This window comes from Tribolium madens, unplaced genomic scaffold (assembly GCF_015345945.1).
Source record: "Tribolium madens isolate multiple individuals breed KSU strain unplaced genomic scaffold, Tmad_KSU_1.1 Scaffold_11;HRSCAF=98;Tcas5.2_LG3b, whole genome shotgun sequence".
NCBI classification, from domain to species: Eukaryota; Metazoa; Arthropoda; class Insecta; order Coleoptera; family Tenebrionidae; genus Tribolium; species Tribolium madens.
This window is the reverse complement of record NW_025400975.1, coordinates 3,252,119-3,270,715: the sequence shown is the minus strand read 5'-3', so window position 1 is coordinate 3,270,715 and position 18,597 is coordinate 3,252,119. Positions and strand designations below refer to the sequence as shown.

Sequence of the window (18,597 nt, the reverse complement as noted above, 5' to 3'; positions counted from 1 at the left end):
GTCCAATGGCAGCGATTTTTTCCACCAATCGAATCTAGTCAAAAGGGATTAGTTGAGGGAAACAACGAAAAACTTGCTTTAAACTTTATTATGTATCTTCTTGAAGATGATCGAGGTCAGTACATAAAATAAGAATAACACAGTAACCAACATTCAATTTTCATAATGTACAGTATGGTCCAAAAAAGGTCAACAACACTGCTGCCGTTACTCGATTAACTGCTACCTCACACGACAAAAATAAGCTATTTTGGACCACTTGTATTTCACAATAATGAACCCAAACTGGAACTTAAATTGGAAAGGGTCTAGCAGACTTACTCAAGTCAATTAAGTAAATCTACTAAACCAAAAAACTACTTATATTAGGTACATGTATTTGTGCTTATATTTCAACTTCTAATTTGAAGAAAATTAATTTCATTGCAAGGAGACGTCTACATGATGATTCGAATTAGATTCGTAACAGAAAATACAAAATAAAACTATTCGTAAATAATTTATTGTAATAAAATACAAAGGACAGGAAAATGCGAAACAAAACCCTACCATAAATATACATCTTTGAAAAGTTTTTCTCCAAACAGTCTAGTGGAAGATAAAAAAGAACTAGAAATTCGAAACAATGGAAACAGCTACACGATAATTTTAATACACTTAATAATAACAGAATTCGCTTTCTATTTATCAAATAAATGATTGATATGCGCCGTGTTGAATTATTATTAAAAACCTAGCCGCTGCTGTTACATAAACCGTACTTACATTATTAAAAGAAGCAAAATACAAATACGATAAATTTTAAAATAAGAATTAAAACAAATATAACAAAAGCGATGTTACACCTTACTTAAATTTTTCTACTGTGTGTGTGGGAATATCACAAAAGTACATTAGATTATTCATCGTGTCGGCCCTTAAGTATACAATTAATTGTATTTTTATTCGTGTCACTTTTATTGGCATCAAATAAATTATATCATCCTTAATCTAGAAAAGGATAACAAACAAGATAATTAACCGTCAAGTGCTCAATTTTTTAAATATGCTTAATAAAAATAGATGCTGTACTGTCGCAACTAACATTCGTTACTAAATAAAACAGCAAGTCATAATTTAATAATGAGATCCTTCAATAATGGATTTGTGTTTCAATCTTAAAAAACTTAAAGGTTCTTTTTTCAATATAATTCTTACAAAGCGTCTTTTGATTTGTAAAAGAAGGGAGGAGGAGGGCAATATAAGACGGAACAACAAAAACTTCAAAAAAATATCTGAGGCATGATTTTGATATCAGCAAAATACCAATCAGTAAAATAATAAAAAGAGAAAGAAAACACCGCTTCAATATACTTCCTGTACTCAACGACCTTTGAGGTGGCGTTTTCTTGTTTATTATTTTTAACAAAAGGACATGGGAAGATACGGTGTTTATTTTAATTAAAATATGCTAATTATTTCACTAATTGGAATTTTGTTTTAGTTTATTTTGAGTTTTTCAATGTCTAATTCCATTAAATTATGACTTACGTGTTGTATAAATTAGTGACTTGAATACAACCCGTTGGAAAATCCGATAATAAAAAGAAAAAGACAAATTTTCCGTACACAAACACTTCCTCCATCCCATCATATTCCAGGGATGATGCACTAAGCGAAATACATCACCTTCTTGGTGTCGGCGTGCACCGTTATAGCCCTCGCCATGGCTCCGGGTGTTCGGTCTTCGGAAGAACCCGACTGGTGCGAACCTTCACCACTGAAACAAACATTTATTCAATTTTTGTTGTATTAAACTCCTTTGTTTTTATTATAACGTCACTATTTCAACTCATTTAGTGCAACTTTGAAAGCAGAGAAATCGGTAAAAAACAATTGCAAAACTAATTAAATAAGGCTATGCCCTTGACGCTCATTTTACAGAAAGTAGAAGTTAACATTTTAATTTATTAGCATTGTTGTATAGGAATTCAATTTTATTTAAACACGGACAGAACAAAACGTTTTTGTTATTTAAATTCTTACACAATAGGAATTAAATATGAGAATGTATAAACAAAGTTTAAATAATTTATTTTAATAGACAAAACTCTTGATATTCATACTCACTAAGTTGTTTCGTGCATACAGAGTGCGCCAGAACTCGCGCCCCAGAGAAAAATGACATGTAAAGGAACATGGAAAAAATGTTAAAAAAATTCAATCTATAAAAATTTCGAAATTATGAGAGTTCAAATTTTGCACTTTGACTCTATTTATTTCTGTTGGAAAAATAGTTTTACAAGTTTTTTTTGCTACAGGCTATTAGAAGTGAAAACAAGGAACCTGTATTCTAAATTGTTGTAACTATGTTTAACGTTATTTGTGGCTTTTATTGGCAAAATTTTTGTACCCTTACTAAATAATTGTAAAAACCATATGCAAGATCAACACTATCATTAAATAGACATATAAAAATAACAAATATCAAAAAATAAATGTCAAAATTTTTTGACAGAGAATTTTTTAAACGTTTTTTCATGTTCCTGGTATCTTATCTTACCTGAAATTTTTCTCTGGGACGCGAGTTCTGACACACCCTGTATAATGATGGATATTATTCATGAAGAAAAAATTTTGAAAATGAACAGAGCACAAGTTTTGTAATCATCAAAGTATAATTTTTAGCTCGATTTTTGATATTAAAGAAATTGACGTTTCAATTTAGTTGAAGTAACACAAGTGTAGTGAAATAGTTGTGAACAAAATATTTTTATTAAAATTATTAAATATTTTTTAATACTATATATTTCAAAAAAAAAAAAAAAGATAAATAATTATTAATGAATTGTTTTCTTTCTTTTTAATTTTGAATGGTCTGCATTCAATAATTAATTAGTGTTTAATATTAGATTTTGATAATCTTATTACGTAAATAATGCGTTGTATTTATTTAAAACTAGATTACTAGTTCATAAAAATAAACAATTATTATTCGTGTTTTATCTCATTGAGTAAATATTAAAATTTAGAAAAAAAATCATGCTTTATCAAAAATTTGAGTTCATGCTACACATGTTAATTTTTTGTGATCCCATTAGTGTTTACTATGACTTATGTCAATATTACATAATAATTATTATTTAAATACCTACAAAACAAAATAATAATAATAATTAATTCTGTATTTTTGAGATTATCTAAATCAAGATCAATTCTCCATCTTCATAAAATAACAATTAAAAAAAAATAAACAAAATTATCCAATCATTTGTCGGTCTTTCGAATATAATTAAAACATCAAAGTAAAAGAACTTTTTACCAACATTTCGATTTATTAAATTTATCATTATTTGTGTAATAAAAACAACTAAAATGAGATAAAAAAAACACTAACATTATGGCATCTATTTTGGCCGGTAATGTAGCGACCTTCATTACAAAACGAAAAAATCGGTTTAAAGATAAAATTTTAAATGTTTCTTCACTTATAACAACAGAATTGAACAAAAAAGTATGTTTTATTCGTTACCGACCTGTCATGCTCCTTTTCTACTAAATGATATCTTGCTCGGAAAGCTACCAAATGGGCGTAATAAGCCGGCGCTGGTATAGAAACAGATCGAGTACAACGCACATAAGTGTGACATAATTGATAAGTCAAACACTGAAGTTCATCCGAATCTAAATGGGAATCATCCCACAGGACATGATAATGTGACGGTCTTGATGTACCCTAAATAAAAAAAAAAATTAATTTCTCACAATCAAAAAAAGTGTTACATTTTACCTGTATACCCTGATGACTGCACAAATAAAAATCAAATTCCGTAGGATGCGTAATCCCAACATCGACTGTAGTGCCCGCCGGTATATTCCCACTTTTCCCGCTTTGTTCCTTCTTATCAGCACAAAACAATCTCGTGTGATGTCTTTTCTGTACCACAATAAACGTAATTCCCGGCTTATAATCACTCTCCAACTTGATACAAGCTTCACGTATCGCTGTTAATTCGTGTTGTAATAATTGAAGAAATTGCCCTTCGGACACTCCATCTCTGTACAAAATGATACGATGTGGTTTATAACCACCGGTCGATTTGTAAAACATTATCAAAAGTTCCCGAACCATTGAGCTCAACTCTTGGATGATCTCTTGTCGGTGCTGTTGGACACGAACAGTGGCGGCGTAACGTGACGGATGAGCATCCATTGAACCAACAACAGCTGCTATTGAAGGCTTCTTATTGTCACCAGCTGGAGGATGAGTGACATCAGCACCCAGGAATATAACAGGTTCGTTAAATATCTTTGGTCTGATCGATGGCACAAGAATGCTGTTGATACCTCCTAATTTAACGTTTATTTTGAGGCATAGATTTGACAGTGTCTGTGGTGATGTTTTGTTTACATTTTTTGCTTGAACACATTGGGTGGCCATCCCTAATACTGTGTCGCCTACCCTTTTAACTTCAGCTAAAACAAACATTTATTATTTTACAAAGAAACAAATAAAATTTTAACATTATTTACCATAGACAGGAGTCTTTCCAGGCAATACAACGACGACGAGTTGCAATGACTGGAAAGTCGATTTCAGGTACCGGAACATTGGCTCCACTTGGTCCGGACCTGTCGCGTATTTACAAAAACATGGTTGTCCGATTATTGGCATGCCTGCATCGTTTGAGATTTTTTGTAGCTGCTGGGTGAAATTCCTAAAAATAATAAAACAAAAAAATGTATTATTTTTTTCACTAAATAACTACACTCGGCCAAGAGTAAAGAAATATTTTGAACATTAAATAATTCAATATAATTTATTGCATGTAATTTGTTGAGTCATTCTTAAATACTATATTTTACAGAATTTAGTAAGTATTAAACAGTTGTTGAATAAAAAATATATTTAATTTTTGAAAGGACAAAAGTAAAGAAACAACAAATTCATAATTACATTTAAATGTTACAGTTTAATAATGGGTTAAAAATCCTTTGTTTAATTACCTCAGCGCATATTTTCGGCACGGAGTTGATTAATTTATTAATATATTCTAAGCTTACGTTTCTCCACGTTATTTTTACGACTTCGATTAATTCTTCTTTTGAATTGAAACCTCGACTGTTTTCTTCTCTTAATTGACGACCAATATGGTACCAAAGATTTTCAATAGGGCATTTCATTACAAGTATTTGTTCCTTTAAAATACATTCTTTTGCAATTTTGGTTGTATGTTTGGGGTCATTATCGTGTTGAAAAGTCCAACTCAACTGCCTACTTATTATCTTCACCAAAAGCAAGCATTTCTTCTCTTAAAATACGAAGATAAAGAAATCTGTCCATTATTATATATCAATAACATAGAGGAGTAGGACCCTACTCTGTGACCGGAAAAACAACCCCAAAACATGGCGCTGCCACCACCATGCTTCAAAGCCCCTTTTCTGTATTTAGGATTAAATCTAAAGTTTCTCTTTTTTTTAAATAAGGCAATTCTTTTTGACACAAGACAGCGATTTAAATTCATTTGCAATGTCAATTTGTTTCTCACCAGCCTCAAATTTGTCTACAATTAGTTTTCTCAAGTCTTGAGACTGTTGTTTACATTTAGGCATAATCACTTCTTATTGGATCCTCTTGGTATCGAAACGATGAACAAAAACACGATTAAACCCTCACCCTTAGGATGACCACTTTGTGGTTAAAACACATTGCGTTTGAAATAAAACTTTGGTGTGACGAGTTTAATCGTGTTTTTGTTCATTACAACTCTTTAAAAAAAACACTTTTTATAGGAACTGTTTTGCACCGACGTTGTAATTAAATGCTTTGCACTAGGTAAAACGAAAATGTTTCTTTACTTTTGTCCTTAGCAAAAAAGTAAAAAGTTCACTGTATGTAAAAACCTTATCCAATTGACCAAAAAGCTTATAAAAAATTATGTAACGTAGAAGTAAATCGTTTTCGTTCTCATATTTATAAGAAAAATAAATAAAAATTTCAATTGTTTCTTCACTTTTGGCCGGCATTGTATGTATGCATACCTTAAAGCGTCTTCCCTAACGGTCCGCTGTGGAGCAAAACATGCGATAGCCCACACTCTGATTTCCACCCCTGTAAAGAATTGTTTGCCTCGCATGTCCCAAACGCCCTGATTAGGCATCGCTTGCTGTTTGCTCTAAACAAAAACACAAAACCATTAATTCCAGACGTTTCAATTTTAATACGTTAAATAAACAAAAAGCCAAATTGAATGTGAAATTTAGACAACACACACGATGCTAACACAAATTCAAATCACGTAAAACATGCTTTAAAGCAACAAAAACATCAATCTACAAATAAGCGAATTGTTATGATTAAAATAATAATAGTAATACAACTTGAAACTAACGTGCCAGCCCACCTGTCCGCTGAGGGAAGCCACCCGACCACCGTATTGGAGTTTTGGAGGTGGGAGAACCCTACCGCGAACCTCCATCATGTTGTTACTGATTGTCAAGCCGAATTCTTGCACGTAGGGGTCGTTGTTAAAATCAGCTCTTCTTACCAAATTGTTTATTTCACGTTCTCTGTCCGGTGCTGATCTACACCACAAAATAAAACAATAAAATATAACCAAAATTGGTTGTTATCACCTTGCTGTGGCTTTTATCATAGTAGATGTTTGCATATCCGTTAGTTTCTTGATGCATCGTTGGCCAGCTACAATGTTGCAGACTTCTAACGGCAAATAGGTGTGTTTGTGTTCCTGGCCAACCTGGAGGCACGGTAAATGGGGATATCTTAGTTTCATTTTGTACTTGTCGAGGAAATACTTTGCTACGGTACACTCTACGGTCTGTCCATTGTCCAATTGAAGAGGGAAACTAAAACATAAAAACAAACCAATAAAAATTTTAATTTCTAACTAGAAAACGTACGATTGCATTTGAGCCGGTCTTCTCGTCACATTGCACACTCTATATTTCCGCCTCATAGTGCCACAATGCGTTATTTCGATTTTTAATCCTTTTATTTCTTTAGTAAATTTGACACGTTGACTATCCGTTAGCGGTTTTCTCTGTTCGTTGATATCTCGAATGTCTAATACTTCGCACATAAATTCGATTACCGGTTGAGCTTTGTAGAAAGCAGTTGCAGATACTGAAACACAAAAATTAAGCCAAAAAAAAACAATGATGAAAATTGTAAAACGTACCGTCAATATTCAACATCATTTTCCATTGGCTCGGCCTCACCGATTGGTGAAAACCAAACCACACTTCTCTACCACCTCCTAAAGGATGATAATATCCTTCTGGACTGCTGAAGAAGCTTCTCCCGACTGGTGTGTAACTCATCGATGGCAAATGTCTCATGACGACGTCAAGTGCTAAAATAGCCTCATACGGAATCTGTCTCGTCCTACCTTCAAGTGCCTCTTCGAGCCCATAGAGCGACACTTGTGCCACCCATTTTATTGTCACCCTAAACAGCCTGTCTTTGCCTTCACCCGGTAACGTCACCTCCAACTCTTCGCGTGAATTTCCAATCGGTAGAGGATCTCGCGTATACAAATTGTTTCTACCATCAAAAACCGGCTTCAAATTACCGAAAATCTTCCCATATGCGTGTACCATAGTCTCGATAATTTCCCGATTAACCTAAAACCAACTTTAAAAAAAATCGAATGATTTATTTATTGATTTCAACCTTTCTGGGACATTTGTCGGGCTGTATGCTCACGTCGTAATGATGAACGAAACCTCTTGGCATCGTCACTTGGAAATGGTTGGCTTTCAAGCCAATGGGACGGCCTTCGCGGCCCAAATTCGGCCGACGGGGACATTGGAAGACCGGTGGATCTGTCGTGGGTGGCACGGTGGCGAGAGCCGCGCTCGTCGCCCCCACGACGGCCACGGCGGTGCTAGTGGTTCCAGGAGCGGTTGCTGGAACAACACATCCATTTCTTACACTCGAAAAAACTTTAATCGGTGTATCGATATCGTCTAACACCTTTAACACGCCCTGGATTATGTCAGGAAGAGGTAAAGACATGGTCAAAAACGAATAACAAAATTGTCACGATTATGAAACGATACAAACGCTCACAAACATACAAATGGTACAAAACTGAACAAGTCTTCTTTATCAAACGACTTAAAAAAAAAGATACAAAAAAGATAATAAAAATCCTTGCTCTTTTGGTAGATATGACGTAGGTATTTAAGAAATTTAAAATTTTATAAATTACAAACAAGTAAGATGTAGTTTTAAATTAAAGAAGAAAACTAACGTACTTACCATTAAGAATAAATAATAGTCCAATCTTAACTTCAGTATTTTTTATCGTACTTTGATGAAATAAGGATTTTCAATCTTGTTTTATATTTTTTCATTGATTTTTTTTTAATGGTCATACTATGTGATTGCTCAGTAGAAGAAACAAGCAAAAAAAACAAAAATGTAAACTTAAAAAATACGTATTTAACACAATACAAAAACTGTTGTTAGCATTTTTGTTAGTTAAATGAATTGTATTACTGAAGTTGGTCAAAAAAATTAAATCTAAAATTAAAATTTAATTGGATCTGCTTTCGGATTTTACTTTACTTTACTTAAAGTACAATGGGTGTGTGTTTTACACACCCCACCTTCGATAATGAAACAACAACAAAACATAAAGCAAATATTATTTAATATCTTTAATTTTCCACACTGATAAAAATTAAACATTCTTGTGTTTTTTATATTAAAAAATTAAAAATTAACCATACACGTATAGTACATTATTAAATGAAGTTGCTACAATCTCATTGGTGTATTTTAAACCATGTGATAAGAACACGGTAACTTTTTTTTAATCGACTATAGTGAAAAACGCAAAGTTGTGATTTACACGAGTACTATACAAAAACATTTCTACCATTGCGTAAAATGTGTAATTTATGGTTTAAAAATCAACAGTGTATACTTTGTGCGATAATCAAGGTCATTATTGAGTAGTTTTCAGCTTGAAATAAAAACTGCACTGATTAAAAATAGATAATCTGTTATATCAACGATTATGCAATCATCTCTCATCGAGATAAAGCTAATAAAACGAAAAAAAAAAATGTGAAAGTGGAAGAAAAATTTCGAAAAATGCTAAAAACTTAAAACTACCTTTTTATACCCCCATTACCGAATTTGGTTGTTTTCATTGAGTCGTTGATTTGTTCAATTTAACTCAAACAAACAAAAAAAGTCATCCCGAAAAAAAAATTCCGGAAAAGCACCAATGATAATGTCGAAATGAAAATAAAATGCAATTTTACCTGAGAGTGGATCAGCAAATGCGGTTTGTGGCGGGGGACTAGCACTTTGATGAGGCGGGCTGGTCTGCCACGACTCTGAAAAAAAGCTTTGCTTACGAAAATTGCAAAATAAACAATACTAAATTTAAGACTAATTAAATAAGAAAACCAAAAATGTTAATAAAAATTAATCAAAAATAAACTAATAATAACGAACCCAATTGGACGAAAGACATTTTCAGTCAACTCAATAATCAAATTAATCAATAAATATGTAAAAAAAAAAACAAATAGAAAACTTGGGAAATAGTTTGTTGAACGTGAACAACACGCAACTGACCGAATGTTCTAAAGGGATGGTTTCTAAGAGGGTGGAACCAATAGGAGGGATGCAGGTAGACAGACCGGTGGTATGGTAATTAAGTCTGCCCCTTCCACAAAAATGTGGGTGTGCAGCGACTCATTTCCACTTATTTTGCAATTAAGTTTGAAGCACAAGGCATCAAAACAGAAATAAAACTGTTTTCGGTTTATTTTAATTCAAGTAGAAAATCCACTTGAAAAGCCAAATGTACACGAAGTAAACATTATTTCTTGGCAATAGAGAATTTTAATCTTTATGTGCCTTTGTCCATTAGACCACATGGTGTCATAATACATAGAAAAATTTCTCTTTTGCCAAGAATTCGTAAGACTTTTACCTCAGTCCTGAAATGCTAATTCCAGTCATAAAGGCTTAAGAATTGTAATTTCAGAAATATAAATTAGAATAAAATTTTACGTTAGCCTATTTTCACCTACACAGAAGTAAACTGAAATACATTTGTCATATGTAGAAAAGCGTATTGTGTTTCGTAGGAAATGACAGCATCAGTTTTAAACCGAATGCAACTTGCAATTTTTTTTGCAAAAAAATTCTTGAAATTTGAATTAAAACCATCACTATTATTTTCTTTATAAACAAACAAACTTACAACACCAGTCGAGTAGACAATAGCATATTAATGTTTAAACTTTATGTCGCCGAACGTAGTGAGGCAAATAATTCAGATGAGCCATATCATTATGAACTCACTTTTATTGCGAATAACATATACTATTTTATCCGCAAACGTATTTAGGTCGAGAGTAAAGAGAAGTAAATGAACAAAATAATCAAGCTTTGCAAGTAATGAAATCATAACGCTTATAAACACACATCCGGCGTCAGTATCAGAATTTGTGTTTATTAATTTAACTAATGTTTAATTCAATTTATGCAGAAAAAAAACGCAAAATAATTTAATTTTTTTTGCTTTTGTTACAAAATTATTTTTAGGTAATTTTAAAACAATAAACTTAAAAAAAATGTTGAGTTTTTTAAATAAACAATTTAATAAACCATTCTTAGAGAAAATTATGCACTAATGAGATGAGCTTGACTAAAAAAGCATTATTAGTTTAATGTATTGCTTTTGAATAAATTGTTTTTCAAAATAAAATTGAGTAACATAATTTTTGTACGAAATAAGCTTTCTCTATTTTAAACTGCATTTTATGTAAAACAATAACATATTAAACGATTAATAAAAAATAATTATGTATCTATTTTTATTTTCTAAAATTTTTTATTTAAATTTTTAGACTGTTTATAGCAACTCGTAGTAGCAACCTACCATTTTAAATTTACGTTGTGAAAAAATTAAATTTGTCAAACTATTACTTGTAAGTTATAATTCACAAAAATTTATGAATGAAGGTAAAAATACAAAATTCCAAACTTGCTGTTTCAGCAATTTCTGGAGAGGCAATAAAGAAACAACATTGGTAAATGTTCAATAATATCATGATAAAAGTAAAAATGCTTAGGAGCAAAAACAGAATTTTTACTCCATGGCTGAAAAGTAAAACTTTTACTTGTGACATTTAGTTGTAAAAGTGGTCGCTTTTGTGACGTTTGCGGATAAAACGTATTTCTACGCTTACTAAAAACTCTATAATTTTTTTAACATTGTAAACTGTTAAAATGATTTAAATTAACAAAATAATTTTAGCCCAAAATATCTCTCAAGTGCAGTATCAAGGTGAAAATATTAAATAAGCAAAGATTTGCATAAAATTTAATAAAATTACATAAAGACTTCATTCATAAATAAAATGCACGTGACTGGAATAAATAGAATTACTAAACAATCAATGTAAAATCTCTAAAAGAATTAGGGGCAAAGGTCATGTGACTCTGAATATACCCAACAGGATCAGTTTATATAAACAAATCTAAAAATAAAATAAAGAAATCGTTATAAACTCGAATAAATAAATAATATTCTATAAAATTTGCTATTTTTATAATTAACACAGCGCCATCTGTTGATGTAATAAATAGGTATTTAAATGCCTTAAATTATAAAATAAATAACTCGAAATTGGTAAACATAATTTTTTTTGATTGAATTGCAAATTACATTTTTTGACTAATCATCGTGGGAAATATTCTTGTCATTCTGTCAACACAAAACCAAATATTCCTGAAACCGTTCAATGTCTTCGATTTTATGTAATCAACAGTGATAACGTGTACTTTGGGTCACCAATCGAGCAAAACCAACCCTGTCGTCGGTTAAAACCAGTCCAGGACCGGACTAAATCAATAAGGCCAGTCGTGTTGAGACCCAGACTTCGGGGTCAATGAACGAAAATGCACTTGATGTCGACCATCCTCGATGCATCATTGATTAGCCACAAACCATCCACCACAAATCCCAAAAACCCCCCAAAAAATATCAAAAACCCCCTCGACAACAAACAAAACGATAAACAAAGAAACGGATGACAACTGCGTGTCAATAATCGCAGAGGGGCCCCGCATTGCTACTAAACCATTTCTTTCGCGTGGTTTTAAGCGCAAAGACGCAATTACGCATAAAAATGGGGCCCCCGAAACGTTCCATTTGGTGAAAAACGAGATGACCTTATTTCCGTCGACGCATTCTTAGGTTAAGTCATTTAAACGTAATTTAAAGGTAAAACGTCGCCGGGTTGTCCTCGGGTCGTCTCCACGTCGTCATCGTCACAAATTCGATTAACTCGAAGGAAAAACGCGAAAAACACCAGGTGAAAAACGAGCTTTTCCCAACCAAACAAAAACAACGTCGGACGCTCGCCCACCGTACAATCGATCGGGGAATTTGTAGAAAATTGAAACTTACGGCCTCCAGGTCCAGGATACATGTTTTAAATATAATATAAACACACAAGCACACCACTAACACACCACTATTCGAAAAAGTGTCTATCTAGTTACAAAGATAGGCGGACATTTGCAATTGTTCGATGTGACGTCATCACACGAAAGCTCCACGGATGAGTGGAAGGCGCAAACGCACGCCATTGGTCGATTCGGAGGTTGGCATAGAGACGACGATAAACGGCGCCAATTTCGAATATTGATCGGTTTATGACACACCAATTCGCTGAATTTACAGCGCACGTAAAAGATAATGGGCAATTGATGACTGTTTGCGGAAATCAATTTCATTTCCTGAGATGAATCACGAGACATTAGTCACGGTTTTACAACTTTGGGTTTTACTTTACTCAGATTAAGTTTTTTTTTATTATGTTTGTTAAACAGTAGTGACGTCCTCTAAACTGACAATTATTTATATACGCGTTCAGGTTTATAAACATAAAATAAAAACATGTAGCAAAAATTGAAATTATCTAAAATTTTAACCTGTCCAAAGTATTGTTTGGAAGTTACGTTATAAAATCAATATTTACGCTTGTGGATAATCTACAAGCGTGTGAGTACAGCATAAACATTAATGTTGAAAATATAACGTTATCAAACCGTTGCGAGAACAATTTTAAGATAGCAAAAGATTCTAAGTAAAGCAATTAAAAAACAAATTTTCATTCAATGTAAAATTTCAGTTGGATACATCGAGAAAAATAACATTAAAAAGCGTATTAATTAATAATTAAAAAACAACACCTGCCATCTGAATAAATAAATTTTTAACACAGTGGCAAAATTTTTATGCAAATCATTGTATACCAGGTGACTCACGTAAATTACAAGCCTTACAAAAATAAAACGCAACACACAGTACATTCTCCATTTAAATTACATGTCACATGTATTTTATTTTTATAAGACTCACCTAGTAGTTTATAATAAGTTTACAAGTTGATATTTAAAAAAATTCTGTTATACAACATCAATAATTAAGCGAGAATGCCTTGTATTGTTAGTTGCATAATGTACATGCAAAATGTACAACAAAGTAGCCTATGACTAGAAATTAAGTTGGCAACATTAAGTGTCATATTCAAACGTCACTTTTTATAGCCAATTGTCATTCATCATCCATTTCCATCACCTGACTCAATTTAACCATTAATAATAATTCAGTGTTACCACCTTAATTTCAAACTCACAGGTCACTTTGACTCGAAAATTGAAAGTATAGTTTTAAAAAAAACCTGTAAAAGTAAAAAGACAATAGCAAAATTTCGAGTTTTTTTTTGTTAAAAAACGCAATTATTGATATTTTTGAAAATTTGTAATAGAGATTCTAGCGAATGCATTTTAAAAGTGATAAATGCAAATTAAAAAATCACTTTTTGTCACACAATTCTGTGAGAGAATTAATATTCTGGTGTTTCGGTTAATTTTCTGTTCATTTCATCAAACATAATGTTTTTTCAGGAATTCCGCAATAAAATTATAGGTAATAATCACCATTGGGTTGTTGTTGCTGTTGTTGCATGGTCGTGTGATGCGACAAATGATTATTCACTTGAGATCTGTGTCCGATGAGACTTAAAGTTGTGAGATCAGGTAGCAGCTGGGGTATACCTGGCTGCATATTCTTCAGTTCCGTACCAGCAGACATGTTTATTCTGAAAAAAACAAAAAAAAAAACATCAAATTTATATACATACAATACAATCACATTTCGAGACATGTTTATTGTTGTTTCACAAGAGTGCCACACCTGCGCCCTTTTCACCATCCGGTTTCTTTCGTATTGTGTCTCGAGACCGCTTTCTCGTGACCTCAAATTAAATTTTCAATCAAAATTGACAAAATGGCTTTAAACTTTAAAATGCAAAATCAATAAATGGCGTAAACAAAAAAGCATAATTTCGAAAAAATATTATTTTTATCTTAAAAGAAATATAAATATGTACAGGGCGAGTGGCAAAAAACCTTTCTCACTTGAATATTGTCTATTTTAATCGGAATTAAATAAAAAATGGCCCATAAAACCAATCTTTAAAATATTACAACATGAACAAAATAACTATTTCATTTACATATTTGACAAATGACAGCAATTTCATGATTGCATTTTTTTTAAACCTTTTAGACAAATTACTTCTAACATTAAAAGATAAAGCAAAAAATGTATTTAATAAAAAACATCCAAAGTGACCTATGAGTGAAAAATTAATTTGGCAACACCAATAATTTTTTCAAAGTGAGTAAACAATACAAAAATATGCAAGCTATAATAACATTGGTTTCACAAATTTAAAATAATGCGATATGATTGGCTTAAAATACGGGTTGCTTAGCAAATAAAGAAAACACGTATACTCGTTTTCATATTAATGTGCATCAAAGTAATCGTTGAAACGGATCATTTGAAGGTGCAACCATGCGAAAATTCAAATAATCCTAACCTCAATCTTCCCTAAAAATAATTTTTTCAAATAAATATTAGGGTGGGCCGAAAAAACTAATTTTTTTATTTCGAAGTTGTAATAGCGCGGAAAAGTTGCGAATTATATATCAAAAAAAAAAAAAAAAAATCATCAAAATCAGTTGACATCTTCCGGTCGCGCACAGGTCTTAAAGTTTGACAAAATATGAAAAAAACTTATTTTTTTAAAATTCTTAATTAGATGTTTTCGTAATGTAATAGTTTGTAACGTATTCAAATAGAGCCTAAAAACATTGTGTTTTAATTTGGTTTAGATCAGATATCTTCCGGTTATATCTTTAACATACTTTTTTTAACAATAAGAAAGTTGGGTTTTAGAAAACATCTAATTAAAAAAATTAAAAAAATTAGTTTTTTTCATATTTTGACAAACTTTAGGGCCTATGCGCGACCGGAAGATGTCAACCGATTTTGATATTTTTTTTTTCTTTTTTGTCTATATGTATAATTGGCAATTTTTCCGCGCTATTACAATTTGGGAATAAAAAAATGAGATTTTTCGGCCCACCCTTATAAATATGTACCCCGGGTAGCGAAAAATAATTAAAATTAACAACGTAATTAGTATAGAGTAGCAAATATAAAGAATTTTGTCATTATTAATGTGATTAAATTTGTCCAGAATGACATTAATGACACATTTTGTGTGAATCTGGCTTTAAATTAAAGATGCATTTCCTCTACAACCCACTTGATGTACATACATTAATATGATAATTGCCTCTTATTTAAACAAACGTTGAAACATTTCAACTACTGATAAGGTTTGTTTTTCACGGCTGTTTGTAACGTGTGTTCATTGAAAAAAAAAACTCGCAGTAGGCGAACGTATACCAGGTGAATAAAAAGTATGGAACCAAACGTTTTTTGCTTAAACTATTTATTTTTTGAAAAAACTAATTGATGAGTGATAAAGTACTATAAAAATGTGATGATTTAACAAGAATAAAATTTTTCGAAATTTCCTTTTGTTTTTGAGTTCTACAACAAAAAATATTTTTTTTAAATGGCAACCCACTATAAAATCATTTTTCTCATAAAAGCTATACTCTAAGGATTACAACTATCTGCTTTATATTTAACTTTAAAAAAAAAAAATTTTGACAAAAAAAAATCGAATAACTCAAAAACAAAACAAAATTTCGTTCTGAAAATACGATCATATTTTTTATATTACTTTAATTTATATTAATTATTATTTTCTGGAGCCAAATGCTTGGTTCCATTCTTTATATTCACCCTGTATGTATGTCGTCGTATGTATCGTCCGTTAATGAGTTATCTGTCATTTTGACAAGTGGATAAATGAATTAATCATAGACATGAAAAATATTTGTCAAAGCATTCTTGAGTTTTTTTAAACCCATGCAAAACAATTTACAGCGTGATGTACGATCATCACTCGGGTGGTTTTTAGAAATTACTCTCAAGATTGCAAATAAAAATGTTCTAAAAGGGTAAAGTTGGCAACAGTACATCAAAAATTTATTTGTTTCTATAGTAACAAACGTTTAAAATTAATGAGTGCAGACACAAGGTGGTTCAAAATGTACCGCGGCGTTGCCAATTTGAGCCTTAAATCTTTAAATATTTATATTTTCGGCAAATGAAAAATTGTCGGATCCTTTTGAATCACCGTATAGATAAAAATAGTTTACAGCCACTGAGATATTCCTTGACAATTTATTAGACTATTTGCACATAGTTGAAAGAAATATTAAATTTGTTTCTTAAATTAAATGATTCTTACAGTTTAATAATTATTAAATTAAATTACATTTAAAATGAGCTGATTTGAAGGTGAATCACCCAGGTGTGTGGTAATCGTTTGTATAAATATATGTAATTTGATAGATATCATCGCAATTTGAACTTCATAAATGGAAATGAGGTGTGTATTAAAATAAAAATCTTTCGAAGAAAATGACACGAGTAATTAATTAGTGATAATGTTATGAAAATTTAATTTAATAAAAAAAAATCATGACCGCATCCAGTCACCACTAAACAAAAATTAATGACTCCAACAGTAGCCTCTTTATTGTTTTGTAAAGAAATTCAAAGTAGTTTTGTTTACGACATTATGCAATGGTAATTTATTTAATCTTTCGGCTTTTTACAACGAAATTCTGGTTTTAAAAGCCATCGGAACCCTGTGTTTATTTACCTGAATGGAGTGCCTTGTCTAACCAACAGGTGTTATGATTACATTTCAGTTCTTTGTTAGTTTTTCAGTGCACTTTTGATCAAACCCACACACAAGTCACTTGAAATAATCAATTTCCACTGCAATCGAATAAAACGCACGTCATACTGATAAGATAAAGCGTCCGCGTCCGATTAAAACAAAAGAGAAACCCCTAAAAACGAAGTAATCAAGTCGGCTCCCGTTCCACCGCCAACCCCGCACTCTCGAATAAATCCACCGGATCGAGTCACCCTCGCTTGGGCCCTCCTCATAAAAACAGAGACGGAACGAAGAAAAGAAAGTAAAATCGGGGAGCGCACTTTTGGTCCACCTGTACGACTTTCACCACCACTCAAAAATGTTACGGCGTAATAAAACAAAACAACGTTGTTATCATCGGAAAAGCCAATGCACGGCAATTGTGATTACGCATTAGGAAGAAAGGAAACAAGTGCAAGTCGTCGACGACTCGATTGGGAAAGTCCGAAAATAGCCCGTTTTGAAAGTGAAACAGTAGGCCCTGGCCTAGGCCAACAGAGATCTTGAAAATACGGTTTCAAGGCCACGCCGGCTGTACAACACAAGACAACACCGCATTTACGCCAAACTGATTTCTACGTATTTACCTCGTCTGATTGTCCTAATCTCGGGGTGACACTGGCTGAAACATGTCGAAAAGGTGACCAAACTACACGAGAACACGGTTTCCGGCTTTGACATTACATAAAACTCGTTAATTTCACTACGTTTTTCGGTTCTTTTGTCACGATAGCACTTGTTTTGGATACATGGATGTCTCGATTTTAGGAGGACGCGGACTACGCATGCGCACACACCGAAAGGGTTTTCGGTTGCGTAACGTGTGAAAATACAAATTCGAGAGGGGGCGGCGGAGACGCACTTTTATTTCTGTGATCAAATGGCATGCATCGAAATTCAGGTGGCAACATTGACTATGAAGCAGAAACGATAATTCAGTGCTGCCAACAGACTTTGGCCGACTACCTTTACACTGGCAACGCCGCAACTGCGGTTTTTTTATGTAAAATAGGTCACAAACTTTTGCTTTCTGTATAAAAGAAGAGTCTACGTTACAAATGGACTCTAATGACAAATGTAGAACCACATTTCATACAGAAAAAACATGAAGTGATAGAAATGGCTGAAGTATACATTATTCAATGTTGCCAACTTAATTTCAAAATCACAGCCTATTTGACATTTTGAATTTTCAAGATTGAAAATTTGTGGTCCACCTCAAAATGTCAAACTTGTCAAGTGGGACCATTTTACAAGGTAGTATTTTTTGTGATGTTACGTAATTAAGTGATGCAAACACTTAATTAAACACAAAATCATGGCCAGACTTTTGCGCAAAGTGGGCTGTGGTAAAAACAAAGGAAAACATCAATTTCCCAATTACCTCAGTGCGCTGGC

At 32.3% G+C, this 18,597-nt stretch overlaps 1 protein-coding gene across 4 annotated transcripts; it reads right to left on the bottom strand.

Moving 5' to 3' along the window:
• Positions 1-70: 70 nt before the first annotated feature.
• Positions 71-17,978, bottom strand: LOC123006139 (protein argonaute-2). 4 transcript variants are annotated; one of them, XM_044400383.1, is made up of 13 exons: positions 17,787-17,978; positions 13,985-14,145; positions 9,280-9,354; positions 7,676-7,911; positions 7,182-7,626; positions 6,904-7,126; positions 6,619-6,849; positions 6,375-6,567; positions 6,025-6,158; positions 4,513-4,697; positions 3,770-4,455; positions 3,516-3,715; positions 71-1,759 (listed from the first exon to the last, which is right to left on the bottom strand). In XM_044400383.1, the coding sequence occupies exons 2-13, from the start codon at positions 14,136-14,138 to the stop codon at positions 1,651-1,653; spliced, it is 2,871 nt and encodes a 956-aa protein (XP_044256318.1). In that variant the 5' UTR covers positions 14,139-14,145; positions 17,787-17,978; the 3' UTR covers positions 71-1,650. The 4 variants fall into 4 exon arrangements, with proteins under 4 accessions (XP_044256318.1, XP_044256330.1, XP_044256338.1 ...); XM_044400395.1 differs by having other exon boundaries at positions 6,387-6,567; XM_044400403.1 differs by lacking the exon at positions 9,280-9,354.
• Between the last annotated feature and the right edge of the window lie 619 nt (positions 17,979-18,597).

Coding starts and splice junctions, on each gene's coding strand:
- LOC123006139 (XM_044400383.1), bottom strand. CDS start 14,138: ATGTCTGCTGGTACGGAACTGAAGAATATGCAGCCAGGTATACCCCAG. Junction 6,568..6,618: donor ATGATAAAAGCCACAGCAAG/GTGATAACAACC, acceptor TTTGTGGTGTAG/ATCAGCACCGGACAGAGAAC. Junction 3,716..3,769: donor GCAGTCATCAGGGTATACAG/GTAAAATGTAAC, acceptor TTTTTTATTTAG/GGTACATCAAGACCGTCACA.